A 15,061-nucleotide genomic window follows, 5' to 3' on the forward strand; every position below is an offset into this window, starting at 1 on the left:
AAAAAAGCAATCAAAGCAGCTAAAATAGAAAACGAAAAACAAATCGCAAAAGAGAGTAAAACAAACCCAAAAAAGTTATTTAAGTATACAAAAGGTAAAAGGTTGAAAAGGGAGAATATTGGTCCTTTAAAGGGCAAGTTGGATGTCTTGATTAATGATGATAGGGAAAAAGCGTATATTTATTTAATAAATTATTTTCATCAGTATTCACGAAAGAGGACAGGTTGACGAGAGTAGAGCATAACATAAACTATAATAACGACCCGTTGCTTGGTACTTGGGTAAACGAGGTAGTAGTCTGGGAGAGACTAAGTAAAATTAAGATAAATAAATCTCCTGGGCCGGATGGACTCCACCCCAGGGTTCTTATGGAACTCAACTTAGAGATATCAAAACCTCTATATTTGATGTTCAGCAAGTCAATTAGATCAGGAATGATACCATAGGACTGGCGTATAGCAGAGGTTGTCCCAATATTTAAAAAGGGTATTAAAATGCTCTCCGGGAATACTAGAAGGTATATTAAGGGATAGCATACTAGTGTACTTGGATACCTCCAAGGTTATTACTAGGAATCAGCATGGATTTGTGAAGGACAGGTCATGTCAAACTAATTTAATAAGCTTCTACGAGAAAGTGAGCGATAATATTGATCAGGGTCAAGCAGTGGATGTGATCTTTTTGGACTTCACTAAGACCTTTGACAAAGTTCAACACAGGAGACTAATTCTCAAACTAAGAGAGCTTGGGGTAGGAAACACTATTTGTACTTGGGTGAGTAATTGGCTGTTTAATAGTGAACAGCGAGTGGGGATTAATTGAATGTACTCTGAATGGGCTTCAGTACTCAGTGGAATACTGCAGGGCTCAGTACTCGGGCCATTGCTGTTTAACATATTCATTCATGATCTGGGAGTGGGCCTAGAAAGCACAGTGTCAATTTTCGCAGATGATACTAAACTATGTAGAATAATTAATCCAGACAAGGATGTTAAGTCTCTACAGAATGATTTATCTAGACTTGAGGTCTGGGTGGATAAATGGAGAATGAGGTTCAATATAGACAAATGTAAAGTTATGCACTTTGGGACTAAGAACAATCAGGCAGCCTAAAAACTAAATGGGGAAAATGTAGGGATAACGGTAATTGAAAAAGATTTGGGAGTGCTCATCGATAAACTTGGTAGCAGTACGCAATGTCAAAATGCAGCAAGAAAGGCTAATAAGGTGTTAGCATGCATAAAACGGGGTATGGAGACAAGGGATGAGAGTGTAATCCTGCCTCTGAATAAATCATTGGTGCGGCCACACCTGGAATAAAAAAAGATATCTTGGAACTCGAAAGGGTTCAGAGGTGAGCCACTAAACTGGTTAAGGGGTTAGAGTCACTGGATTATGAGGAAAGACTTAAAAGGCTTGATATGTTCACACTGGAAAAGAGGCGACTGAGAGGGGACATTATTAATATTTATAAATACATTAAGGGACAATACAAGGATTTATCAACAATTTGTTTACCATAGGACACGAGGACACCCCCTGAGGGGTTCTTCACAGTAAGAGCAGTAAGGATTTTTCATTCTCTGCCAGAGAAGGTAGTAATGGTGAACTCAATCAATAAGTTTAAAAATAGATTAGATAAATTCCTAGCGGAATAAAATATCCAGGGATACAACATTTAATTAATATATATATATAAAAAAATGTAATATAGGTTGAACTCGATGGACATTTGTCTTTTTTCAACCTAAACAACTATGTAAGAGAAACTCTTCACTTGTCTGTGTTGGATACAGGATCATCTTAATGTATAGGCATACTGGGTAGATGCCCAGGGCCCCGTGATACTAGGGGCCTTTGCGTAGGGACAGGCTGGGCCAGAGGGCATCTGTCTCCAGGGTTAGTGCCTCCATAGCTTCTTTGGAAGCAGGTAGTGAATGCTGTCTGGATGCTCTGATTGTGAATTATATCCAGCAATCAGAGTGCTGACAGTCGTTCACTGTATGGGTGCATGTCAAGAGATGGTGTGGCAAATTATGATATATATATGGGGCTGAAGTGCATTGCTTTGTCCAGGATCTTCAATGTTATTAAGACAGCCCTGGTTGGAGCAGATTGTTAACCCCGCCCCGACCCACACGCATCTATTTTGGTTTTCCTTTATTAGAACAATAAACTATGCACTGAAAAGTCCAATGTAATTGACAATACTAATAATGGGACAAGTTACAGTTGCACACAATCCTAACAGTCCGGTTTCCTCTGTTTTAACCTTATAAGGAACCTTAACAGTGCTTTTAACATTTTTTTAAATTAATATACTAACCTTTGTGGTCAACCAGAACTGTACTTGTAATAAAACCATCTGTTTATATAACAGAAACAAGACTACAATAGATCAGTGACATTGACACAATTACTGATACTTTTTGAAAAAGGTACTGTACAGTAAGTAAATCATTTTCAATTAATCATCTGGACAAATTCACAAAGTTATGTCACAATTAATGCAATATACAATAGTAGTATAGACAATAAGTATATTTATTTTGAACTTCTAAAACACATTGGAGTTTAACATATTTTACATATATTGACCGTCCCATTGCACACTTGAGCAGCGATGCAATATCTGAAGCTCAAACCCAGACCTGAAGAGTCAACTGACTGACCTGAGCAGATATATAGTACAGGGGTTACCTTTTTTTTATTTCAAATCTTAGGACAATTCTCTATTATTTCATAATTAGTACATGCTTGATGCTGTAAGTATCCATGCTAGCTAGTAGTGCTTCTTTGTAGTCATGAAATGGAACTTGCGTGCAGATGGGTTCCAATAACTGTCCTCTTCTTACCATGTCCGATAAGTCTGACACCATTGTAGTAAGTTTTGTTAGATCTATAAAGATAAAAATGCATGTGTGTAGTTAAAGTATATATATATATATATATATATATATATATATATATATAAATAAAAGTCTTTATTGACCTCCAATCTAACAGAATGCGTGTCACCCATTCTGTTAGATCGGAGGTCAACAAAGATTTTTTTGCCCACTAAGAGGCTCACACTGATAACAAAAGAAAGATCAATGTATATGCTGCATGGATAAACTTTTTAAACTTTTAATGCTTTTAAGAACTATGTTTGAATAAACTGAATATATGATTATTTGGTTGTACGAGGAAATATTGTTTTTATATCAAGAACTATCGGTGATTAGCAACAGTTGTATTTAAACCAGGCGCCCCTGTAGATACATCTGTTCTATTTCTATCTTTTAATATGGGGGGAGGAAAAGGATGGGGGAAACTTGAGCACAGGTGGTGAGATATAATATACCGCTGAATGAATTGGAAAAACCACAATAGTTTGAAATTACGTCCTTCACTGAAGGGTACTATAACAATAAATCATGTGGAGGTGCACCCCTGAGAGTAAGCAATAGTGTACCAAAAAAGAAGAAAAAGAGACTCTCATTTTTGGGGGGCACTCATTGAAAGATATTACATAAAATATAACTTTTATTGATTATCATAAAAAAAATGTTGCCACAAACCAAGTCTAGGACATGAACATGTACACATAAATACCAGAATTCACAAAAAAACAAAAAACAACAAAAAAACCACGCCTAAATTTACGCGTGGTATGAACACACCGTGGAGAGATACACGTGACCTGGTCAGGGTCAATGTTATTGATCCTGACAATAGTTCCTGCAATAATAAGCATTGACAGTCCCCTAACAAGAGGAGACAAATTGTAGGATGATATAGTCGGCTGAAACAAGAAGCGGTAGCCCTATAGATAGATTTATCATAAATTTCAGCCTGTTGTAATGGATGCTACTGGCGTAGAATATAAGTAACAATAACAGTGTTGATTAGTATGTGTCCAAACTTCATAGCACATACAATCTCCCCATCGATTGCATATCATATGTTCCTTTAGAGAGGTAGTAGCGAAATAATCTAATAATTATTCAAGATCTAGGATATAAATCTCCATAATATGAGTAAAAACTGATCCTGTAATTGTCTTAGTGCAAATACTGTTGATTTTCTCAGTGCAGTGTACCGGTAAGCCTATTATTAGTAGAACTGGTAATTTCTTGGTAAAAAATGTCCACTATATATAACACCCTGATCCGCGTCTCAGGTATCGGCAGGTTATTGCTGATTGAATTTGTTGTCTGGGCAGAAATATCTAGTATGCCTCAAGAATACACTGTAGCAATAAATGTATCAATCTTGCTCCTCATATGTAACCATCATATTGATATTCAGAAATCAGTATAACAGGGTATACATCTAACATATCCTCTAATACGTGTATGTAAAAAGATGGCTTAAAGAGGTAAGGAGCATATGAATGAGCTGGTACAAATTGCAGAAAAGGGGAAGAAAAGGCACTCCTATCATTGATGCAGTGGGGTGGCTTCTGTTTACTGTGTGACATGACATGCATTAATACAGTAAATGAGCGTGTCCCATCTGCACCTAAGGGTTGGAAACAGAGAGAATGCTTCTGCTTTTGAAAAGATCACCCTCGGGCACCCTGATGGAACAGCGCAGGGGGTCCTCTGAGTTCTCCTTATGACAATGAGAGAGCATCGAAAAAAGATTTAAGAAACATAGTATCAATAAGATGAAAATAAAGAGCACCAATCCCCTTTTGAATGTATGCTGCTTCCTTGCATATGTGTATACATTGATGCCAGGTGAGCGGTACCTTCCTTACGCCTATAGTGCCTGGAAGAAAGTAGTTAGGTGACAGTGCTGGGACCCTAATGGTAGTAATGGTCCTGATGCCGCAAGGTATTGCAGGACCCGTTACCCACCATGCGGTCCCACCGGCTGTCACTCGAAATGAAAAGTACCTGAGAGTACGCGTGGATGTCAGGGTGTATGGCTCCGGCTGCACTGCACTGAGCCTCAGACAGCTGTTTCACTTTCCGGCTTCCTCAGTTCTATTTCTATCTTTGTAAGGTTGGGTTCTGGTAGAAAACCATCTTCAGGGTGTTTAGCGGCCTAGCCTATATATTTTATATTATATTGCACTGTACTAAAAATAAGATTAAAGAGCGCAGTACCAGTAACTATATATATATATATATATATATATATATATATACACACACAGTATAATATACTTAAATTAAAATATAGTAATATGGAGGTTTATATACTGTAGATATATAACCATGCACATGCACAATGTGTCAGAGTTGTAACAGGGCAAAAATGCTCCCTGTGCTGGCATGTGATGTCATTATGTTGCATAGAGAGGGTGAGGTCAGCAGCACCGGTAAGTTCAGCGCTGACCGGAACATCCTTATGACGCTATCCAGGCTGAAGGGTGTCTATCTGGAACATCTAAAGGATGCTCTTGCAGCGCTGAAGCAGAGATCCTGGCTGCAGGGTGCTGTCCCAGCTACACTGCTAGCTAGACGTAAGGGCCGTGGGGAGGTGACAGAGTCCTGCGCTCTGTGCGGATGGACATATTGCACACCACTAGTTATGACCTTGCAAAATATATACAAGCTATTGTCCATGATACATATAAAGCAATTTAGATATTACACTAAACAATTCTATTTTATGAGCAAATGAATCCTATATAATAAAGGCTAACATTGCTCCTTACCTCTCTGGGGGGAAGTCTTTTGCACACCGACGGCCACTAGATGGCTCCTGATGGAGCAATTCAAGTGTTGCTCCGTTCCAGCGCGCATAGCCATCGGTGCTGACACATTACTGTCATGTTGTTCCGTCATTTTGACTGGCTTGTAACTAGTAATAACTAATATTCAGAGCTTTATACTACTTTGAATATGTTTTATACATACTACACTAGTTTTCAGCTTTTTGCTTTCTCTATACTATGTTCAGTACAAACTGCTAAACTAGTACTCACCATGCATGTGGTTTCTTTTCCACTCTGTCATCCAAAAGCCACATATTTTAATGTTTTTAAATATGAATGTTTTCTAAAAAAAATAAAATAAAAAATAAAAGGAAATATTTTTTACTATATATAAAATACTGTTGCCAGCATTTCTTTGATATATATATATATTTTTATACAATGTCATAGCAGCATGTTCCGTTCTTTGATGCGAGATTATTAAAACATTGCACAATACTGGAAAATGTAATACAGAAATGGAAAACTTGCTATTATAATATTTTTTACCAGTTTATTTATCAATCAATCAATCAATCAATCAATCAATCAATCATCTTCCACCGCACAAGATGGTTTTTCAAGTATAGAATCTGTACCAACAATAGCAGTTGGATTTAATCTTTGGAGCATACAGTATTTATTTCAAATGCATTTTTTTGCCGATACAGGTTGAGTCTCTCTTATCCAAAATGCTTGGGACCAGAGGTATTTTGGATATGGGATTTTTCCGTATTTTGGAATAATTGCATACCATAATGAGATATCATGGTGATGGGACCTAAATCTAAGCACAGAATGCATTTATGTTACATTTACACCTTATACACACAGCCTGAAGGTAATTTTAGCCAATATTTTTTATAACTTTGTGCATTAAACAAAGTGTGTCTACATTCACACAATTCATTTATGTTTCATATACACCTTATACACACAGCCTGATGGTCATTTAATACAATATTTTTAATAACTTTGTGTATTAAACAAAGTTTGTGTACACTGAGCCATCAGAAAACAAAGGTTTCACTATCTCACTCTCACTCAAAAAAGTCAGTATTTCGGAATATTCCGTATTTCGGAATATTTGGATTTGGGATACTCAACCTGTATTAACAATCATTTCCTCTATTTGGAGTAACGATAGAGGAATTACTGCAAAATGTTTACAAGGATCTCTTGCAGGAAAGTGCATGCAATAAGAGGTGTCCCAATAAACATTTTCTGTGTTTGTTAAATAGCCCATTTCATTGTACAGTGTATGGGAAGATGTTACTCTTTTGAAAGTTTAGTGAAAGCTGGGGAGATCTGTGACATGTCAGGAACTACAGTGATAACAAATAAGGAAGACATTTATTTTTGCCATAATCATGTGAAAAAAAAATAGGAATTTAATAAATACCGGTAATTCCTTTTCTCGTAGTCCATAGTGGATACTGGGGAATAGTATATTACCATGGGGTATAGGTTGGGTCCACTGGAGCCTGGCACTTTAAGAAATGAACAGTGTGTGCTGGCTACCCCCCTCTATGCCCCTCCTAGCAGACTCAGTCTAGGAAACTGTGCCCGAGGAGATGGATATACTTTGAGAGAAGGATATAACACATAAAGTGGTGAGTTAACAAACCAACACACAAACAATAAGATAGTAGAGCTAACCAGAACAAAGGAAAGCAATGCTAACCAAACATGGAAGAGGGAAGCAACAGCAGCCCAAACCAAAAATACTTACAACCAGGTAAGCAGGAAAACAAAGCAATGAGGCGGGCGCCAAGTATCCACTACGGACTACGAGAAAAGGAATTACCGGCAGGTATTAAATTCCTATTTTCTCTAACATCCTAGTGGATACTGGGGCATGGTATATTACTATGGGGACGTCCCAAAGCTCCCAGAATGGGTGGGAGAGTGTTGAGACCCCTGCAAAACCGCCTGACCAAACTGAAGGTCATCTTTAGCCACGGTGTCAAACCTGTAGAACTTAACAAAGGTGTTCACACCACACCAAGTTGCTGTACGTCACAACTGTAATGCCGAGACACCCCGGGCAGCCACCCAGGAAGAACCCACAGACCTTGTGGAGTGGGCCTAAACTGAACTCGGCAGCGGCAGAGCAGCCAAAGTACAGGCTTGTTGGATAGTCAATTTGAGCCAACTAGCAATGAACTGCTTGGAGGCAGGACGACCAATTTTCTTAGCATCATAAAGGTCAAAAAGTGAGTCAGACGTCCTGTGATGAGCCGTCCTTCTGATGTAAATCCTCAAAGCCCTTACAACATCCAGGGACTATGGAGCAACTGAAGTGTCGATAAGATTGGAACCACAGTTGGTTGATTTGCATGAAAAGCTGATACCACTTTTGGCAAAAACTGTAGCCGAGTTCTGAGCTCTGCCCTATCCTCATGAAACACCAAGTACGGGCTCTTACAGACTCTTACAGGACAAGGCCCCAATTCCAACACTCGCCGAGCTGAAGCCAAGGCCAGTAACATAACAGTCTTCCACGTCAGGTATTTTAAGTCAATCCTATGCAAGGGTTCAAACCAATCCGACTGGATAAAGGTCAACACCACATTTAGGTCCCACGGAGCCGTGGGAGGAACAAAGGGTGGGTGAATGTGCAACACCCCCTTAAGAAAGGTCTGTACTTCAGGAAGTACCACCAGTTGTTTCTGGAAGAAGATGTAGAGAGACGAAATCTGAACCTTGATGGAGCCTAATCGTAGACCCTTATCCACTCCTGCTTGCAGGAACAGAATAAATCGGCCCAGACGAAATTCTACAGGAGAACATTTTTGACCCTCACACCAAGAAACATATTTCTTCCAAATACGGTGTTAATGTTTGGCGGTAACCCCCTTACGGGCCTAAACCATAGTGGAAACCACCTTTGAGGGATAACCCTTCCTGGTTAAAACTTTCCTCTCAATTTCCAGGCCATCAAACGTTTCTGCTGTACGTCTGGATAGATGAACGGTCCTTGCTGAAGAAGTTCCTTGAGAGGCAGCAGAGGCCAGGGTTCCTCCAATGACAGGGTCAGGAGGTCCACATACCAGGCCCATCGAGGCCAATACGGAGCAATGAGAATTGCCTGAACTCTTTCCTTTTTGAGTCTTTTGAGAACTCTTGGGATCAGAGGAATTGGAGGAAACAGGTAAACGAACTGGTAAGTCCATAGCGATGTCAGGGCATCCACCGCCTCTGCCTGCGGGTCACATTTTGGAGCAGTAACGACGGAGCTTCTTGTTGAGATGAGAAGCCATCAGGTCTATCTGTGGACAACTCCACAGGTGAACAAATTGTTGAAACACCTGAGGGTGGAGGCCCCATTCCCTTAGATGGAGGTCGTGCCTGCTTAGGAATTCCGCTTCCCACTTGTCCAATCCTGGAATGTACACTGCGAAGATGGTCTTTGCATTGGCTTCTACCCAGATGAGTATTGTTGACACCTCTCGCATTGCGGCCCTGCTTCTGGTTCCTCCCTATCAGTTGATGTACGCTACTGCCGTGGTGTTGTCTGACTGCTCCTGGATGGCCTGATTCTGAAGGAGGGATGAGGCCTGTACTAGAGCATTGTAAATTGCCCTGAGTTCCAGGATGTTGACCGGAAGAGCAGATTCCTGAAAGGACCATGTCCCCTGGAACTGAGTTTCTTGAGTCACAGCCTCCCAACCCCGGAGGCTGGCATCTGTTGTCAACAGCATCCATGAGTGCATGTTGAAACTCTGACCCTCCACCAGATGGGGAACCTGTAGCCACCATAGCAGGGATATCCGTGCTTTCGGTGATAGGGTTATATGCTGATGCATGTGCAGATGAGATCCCAACCATTTATCCATCAAAAACAGCTGAAACGGTCGCGCATGGAACCTGCCATACTGTATCGCCTCGTAGGAGGCCACCATCTAGCCCAGCAAGCAGATGCAAAGGTGAATTGAGACCCTGCGAGGTTTCAGCACTGACCGGACCATAGACTGAATAGTCGAGGCCTTGTCCATAGGAAGGTAAACCTTCTGAGACACCATATCCAGGATCATCCCCTGGAACTGAATTCTCTGAGATGGTTCCAAGTGAGAATTTGGGAAATTGAGTATCCATACATGATCAGTAAGCACACGGGTAGTCAAGTCAATACTGTGCAGTAGCTGTTGCCTGGACACTACCTATATCAGGAGATCATCCAGGTATGGAATTATTTGGACACACCTCGTGCGCAGCTGTTGCATTATTTCCACCATGACCTTTGTGAAAACCTTTGGGGCTGTGGAGACACTGAAGGGTAGTGCCTGAAACTGGAAATGTTGGTCCAGAATCGCGAACCTGAGGAATGCTTGTTGAGGGGGCCAAATTGGGATATACAGGTATGCGTCCTTTATGTCCAGGGACACCAGAAACTCCCCCTCCTCCAGATTCGGTATCACTGCTCTTAGGGATTCCATCTTGAATTTGAACACCCAAAGATACGGGTTCAGAGATTTGAGGTTCAAGATAGGCTGTACCGAGCCGTCCAGCTTCGGAACCACAAAGAGACTTGAGTAAAACCCCTTTGTGTGTATCTGAGGAGGCACTGGAACAGTAACTCCTGCAGAAAGCAGTTTTTGCGCTGCCTGCTGTAAGGAAACCCTTGCTCCCTGTGAAACTGGTAAGCCTGACCTCAAGAATCTGAGAGGTGGGAGTTCCTGGAATTCCAGCCGGTATCCTTGGGATATGAGGTCCCTCACTCAAGGATCCCGGCAGGACTTTGCCCACATGTGGGCAAAGTGTTGAAGGCGAGCACTTACCTGAAAGTCCCCTTGATGCTGGGGCCAACCATCATGCGGAGGGCTTTGTGGAAGAGGATCCTGAGGCCTGGTCCGAAGTTCCAGCAGCCTCTGGTTTACGGGACTTACCGTGTGTTCGTCTAGCTGCTTTGGAGGCACCTCTGGCTCTGCCTCTAAATCTGGCCACACGAAACGACTGCAGAGAGGGCCCAGGATAGGGACGTCTAGCAGGTGGCGGAGCAGACGGCAGATATGTAGATTTACCTGCAGTTGCCTGAGATATCCACTTGTTCAGTTCTTCCCAAACAAAGCATCACCTGTAAAAGACAGGTTTTCACCCCCTTTTTTTGGAATCAGCATCTTCTGACCATTGATGTAGACACAGGGCTCTACGAGCCGATACTGCCATAGCAGTAGTACGGCTATTAATGATACTAAGTTCTTTAACAGCCTCACTCATAAAGTTTGCAGCATCTTGGATGTGTTGTAGTAACATAACTATCTCTTCCTGAGGTAGTGTGAGCAACCCTTTCAAAATATCATCAGACCATTTTACCATGGCTCTAGAAATTCAGCCGCATACTATGGTAGGGTGTTGGGCTACACCTGCTGCAGAATAAATTGACTTAAGAATGGTTTCAATTTTGCGATCAGCTAGGTCTTTAAGGGAAACAGCCCCAGGAACAGGTAAAACAATTTTACATGACAGCCTGTAAACAGATGTATCAACTGCTGGTGAGGTTTCCCAGACTTTCCTATCATCTGTAGGGTTAGGGAAAGAATTTAATACCCGTTTAGGGGTAATACATTTTTTGTCAGGGTTTATCCATGCTGCTTTAGCCAGGGAATCTAATTCTTTAGAGACCGGAAAGATTGCAGAGGACTTTGGTTTCAAATTAAAATACAATTCCTCTGCCTGTTCTTCCTCCTTATTAGGGATATTGAGCACCTCTGTAATGGCATAAATGAGAGCCTCAACACCCGGTGACAGGGAATTATCCTCGTCCACCTCAGCCTCTCCTTCGTCCAACTCAGGCAATTCAGAATCAGAATCAGATTGCAATATTTGTGGGAGAGTGCGTTTATGAGAGACCAACAGAGGGGGCTGGGGAGCCTGCCTGCGGTCTGCAGCAGCAACCATAAACATGTCCATAGTTTGTTTCAGGGTCTGTCTTTCATGCTTAGCCGTAGCTGACTCTGAATGAATATTTGAAATCATAGTCTTAAATGATTCCATCCACTCAGGTTCCTGCACATTTGTGAAGGAATTGAGCATTGGGTACACATACTGTAAGAGACCCCTGTGAGGAAGGTGTAAACCTAGCCTTGCATAAAGTACACACAGACTTATTTGCAGACATGCTTGAGCAGAAATAACACAGATTAGTATGAAAGACACAGCAATATTAGTGATATATGCACACTAACTACCCTGAATGGAGTGACACAGAGAGATATAGGAACCAGTACACCACACCACAGACTGACCAGCGCCACGCTGGGTGTCCTTAATGTGTAATTTTGTACACAGTGACAGAATTGCTGTTTATGAGCTCCCCCTGCACTATATATCCCTGTTACCAGTTACAGTGGTGATTCAGTGGGTCTTAGAGGAGCAGTCCCCGTGTGCATCCTGTTATCAACAGCATCAGCAGGAAATGGTGCCATTTAGCCTTTGGTCCCGCTTTTTGGGAAGCCCCGCCCCCTTAATGGCGCGTGGTCCCTGTACTTTCTTTATACTGGTGTTTCTCCATTAATGTGTAAACCAAGAGCCCACAGCCCCTGTTTACCATGTTGCCAATCTGGGTTTCCGGTGGGCACCGCTGCCCATAGCCAGGTGATCACCGTCCCTCTATGCCGCCATCTTGCACCAGGGACCGCTAACCGGGTCCCCACTGTTACACTCACCACACCGCGTCTGTCTTTGGCATCTGTTAAGGGGTGGCGGCATGCTGCCGGCGTGCGCTCACCCTCTGGGAGTGTGAGAAACATCACCTCAGGAGCTCAATGTCCTGTCAGCTGGGATTACGAACCATTAACTCTTAGGAAGTTGGTTCGGTCCCCCCCCCCTCCCCCCTTAAGTCCCATGATGCAAGCAGACTGGTTGCCAGCCAGTGCTGCATGAAAATAACAAACTAACAGAAATTTCTGAAGAAAACTCTCTGGAGAGCAACAGAATGCACCCGGCTCCTTGGGCACATTTTCTAAACTGAGTCTGCTAGGAGAGGCATAGAGGGGAGGAGCCAACACACAATATTCATTTCTTAAAGTGCCAGGCTCCAGTGGACCCGATCTATAATCCATGGTAATATACTATTACCCAGTATCCACTGGGACGTTAGAGAATCATAAGGTTTAACAGGATTTATTGCTTAAATTCCATAATAAATAATCCCTTAAACCAGCCCGTACATGCGAGTATAAATAATGAAAGTAAGATAACATGTATTTCTAGTGAAGAAGCAAGTGTAATGGAATATGCTACATTGCGGTTAGCAATTCTTTAGGTAACAATATTTAGGAAAGGATTTACCATATTTATACACCTTCTCATAATTGTTAAAACACAGGGGGTAATTCCAAGTTGATCGCAGCAGGCAATTTTTTTGCAGTTGGGCAAAACCATGTGCACTGCAGGGGAGGCAGATATAACATGTGCAGAGAGAGCTAGATTTGGGTGTGGTGAGTTCAATCTGCAATCTAAATTGCAGTGTAAAAATAAAGCAGCCAGTATTTACCCTGCACAGAAACAAAATAACCCACCCAAATCTAACTCTCTCTGCACATGTTATATCTGCCTCCCCTGCAGTGCACATGGGGGGTCATTCCGAGTTGTTCGCTCGCAAGTGAATTTTAGCAGATTTGCTCATGCTAAGCCGCCGCCTACTGGGAGTGAATCTTAGCATCTTAAAATTGCGAACGATGTATTCGCAATATTGCGATTACACACCTCGTAGCAGTTTCTGAGTAGCTTCAGACTTACTCGGCATCTGCGATCATTTCACTGCTTGTCGTTCCTGGTTTGACATCACAAACACACCCAGCGTTCGCCCAGACACTCCCCCGTTTCTCCAGCCACTCCTGAGTTTTTTCCGGAAACGGTAGCGTTTTTTCACACACGCCCATAAAACGGCCTGTTTCCGCCCAGTAACACCCATTTCCTGTCAATCACATTACGATCGCCAGAACGATGAAAATGCCTTGTGTAAAATTCCTAAGTGCATAGCAAATTTACTTGGCGCAGTCGCAGTGCGGACATTGCGCATGCGCATTAAGCGGAAAATTGCTGCGATGCGAAGATTTTTACCGAGCGAACAACTCGGAATGACCCCCATGGTTTTGCCCAACTGCTAAAAAATATCCTGCTGCGATCATCCCCTATAGTGCATAGCCTCAGTTCATATCATAGTTGCCTACCCTCCCTCATTTTGCAAGAGACTCCATGAAATAGTAGCAATCTCCCTGACTCCCTGAATAGTCCAGAAATCTCCCTCATTCCACCTTGTCCCCATTATGCAGCTGTTATATTCTTGAGGAAAAAAAGAAATCAGAGCTGTAAACATTCAAATGGGATCATCAGTGCTATTTCCCTGCATTGGTTATAAGGCACAGTGATCCGGGTGTAGTATGGTATGCCGGCGGCCGGGCTCCTGGCGGCCAGCATACCGGCGCCGGAATCCCGACCGCCAGCATACTGACAGCTCGGCGAGTGCAAATGAGCCCCTTGCGAGCTCGCTGCGCTTGCCACACTGCGGGCACGGTGGCACGGTTATCTATTCTCCATCCAGGGGGGTCGTGGACCCCCAAGAGGGAGAAAAGGTGTCGGTATGCCGGCTGTCGGGATTCTGGCGTCGGTATACTGTGGGATCCCGACAGACGGCAAACTGAAGACCACTCCAGTGATCCCTATGGCTACATGCATTTTAAATTAGGTTTCTCATGACCACTTACAGTACCTGGAACCTCTTGTAAAACACAATACACAAACAAATCCTGAAAAATATCAGTGTCTTTTCTTCAACAAGCAGATCTTACTAACTTTGGGGCTCATTTACATTTGGATGTACTGTAAGTCATTTTCATGACCCGCCTCTCCAATGTACTGTAGCAGTACATGTCCACGCTGAAGTTACTTTCACATTCTCCCTGAAATGCTTTTTCAAAAGTAGACAAGTATGGTTCATAGCCTCTTTCATTTTTTAATACTTACAGTTTGAGCTCTATATTATTGTGTTTATCTTGTACAGTTTTTTTTCTAGCTCATACTGAAATAGGTTACCATTGTTGCTGGCAGGGACTGTATAAACTGATTTGTACTAATAATTTATATTACAGTAAGCCTAAAGCACTACATATCAGGTTTGGTGCTATTAGAAAATATATTTGACACAACTGAACTTATGTAGCTTTAATGTGCCCCAAGTAACAGCATTCTGATATGTCTTTCTTATTTTTTTGTAATGCAATACATACAGTATAATGACGAAGGTATATACATATACGATTTATATGAATAATGATTTGCAGCAAGGAAATAATTTACTGTGGGTCTTATTTTCTCCTTGGTGTAAATGTATTATTATTATGTTTTCATACAATTAAATATGCT

The 15,061-nt window shown here is 42.0% G+C and overlaps 1 protein-coding gene across 1 annotated transcript in view; it reads right to left on the reverse strand.

Moving 5' to 3' along the window:
- Nucleotides 1-2,525: 2,525 nt before the first annotated feature.
- The window catches only part of LOC134911589 (enoyl-[acyl-carrier-protein] reductase, mitochondrial-like), a 173,982-nt gene continuing 161,446 nt past the window's right edge, over nucleotides 2,526-15,061 (reverse strand). Inside the window, exons 8-9 of the mRNA XM_063919715.1 lie at nucleotides 5,924-5,996; nucleotides 2,526-2,899 (exon numbers count right to left, since the gene is read on the reverse strand). Coding sequence (XP_063775785.1) covers nucleotides 2,736-2,899; nucleotides 5,924-5,996 — 237 coding nt within the window. The 3' untranslated portion in view covers nucleotides 2,526-2,735. The remainder of the gene's footprint in view (nucleotides 2,900-5,923; nucleotides 5,997-15,061) is intronic.

The sequence above is a fragment of the Pseudophryne corroboree genome, chromosome 4, assembly GCF_028390025.1.
Source record: "Pseudophryne corroboree isolate aPseCor3 chromosome 4, aPseCor3.hap2, whole genome shotgun sequence".
In the NCBI taxonomy this organism is placed as follows: Eukaryota; Metazoa; Chordata; class Amphibia; order Anura; family Myobatrachidae; genus Pseudophryne; species Pseudophryne corroboree.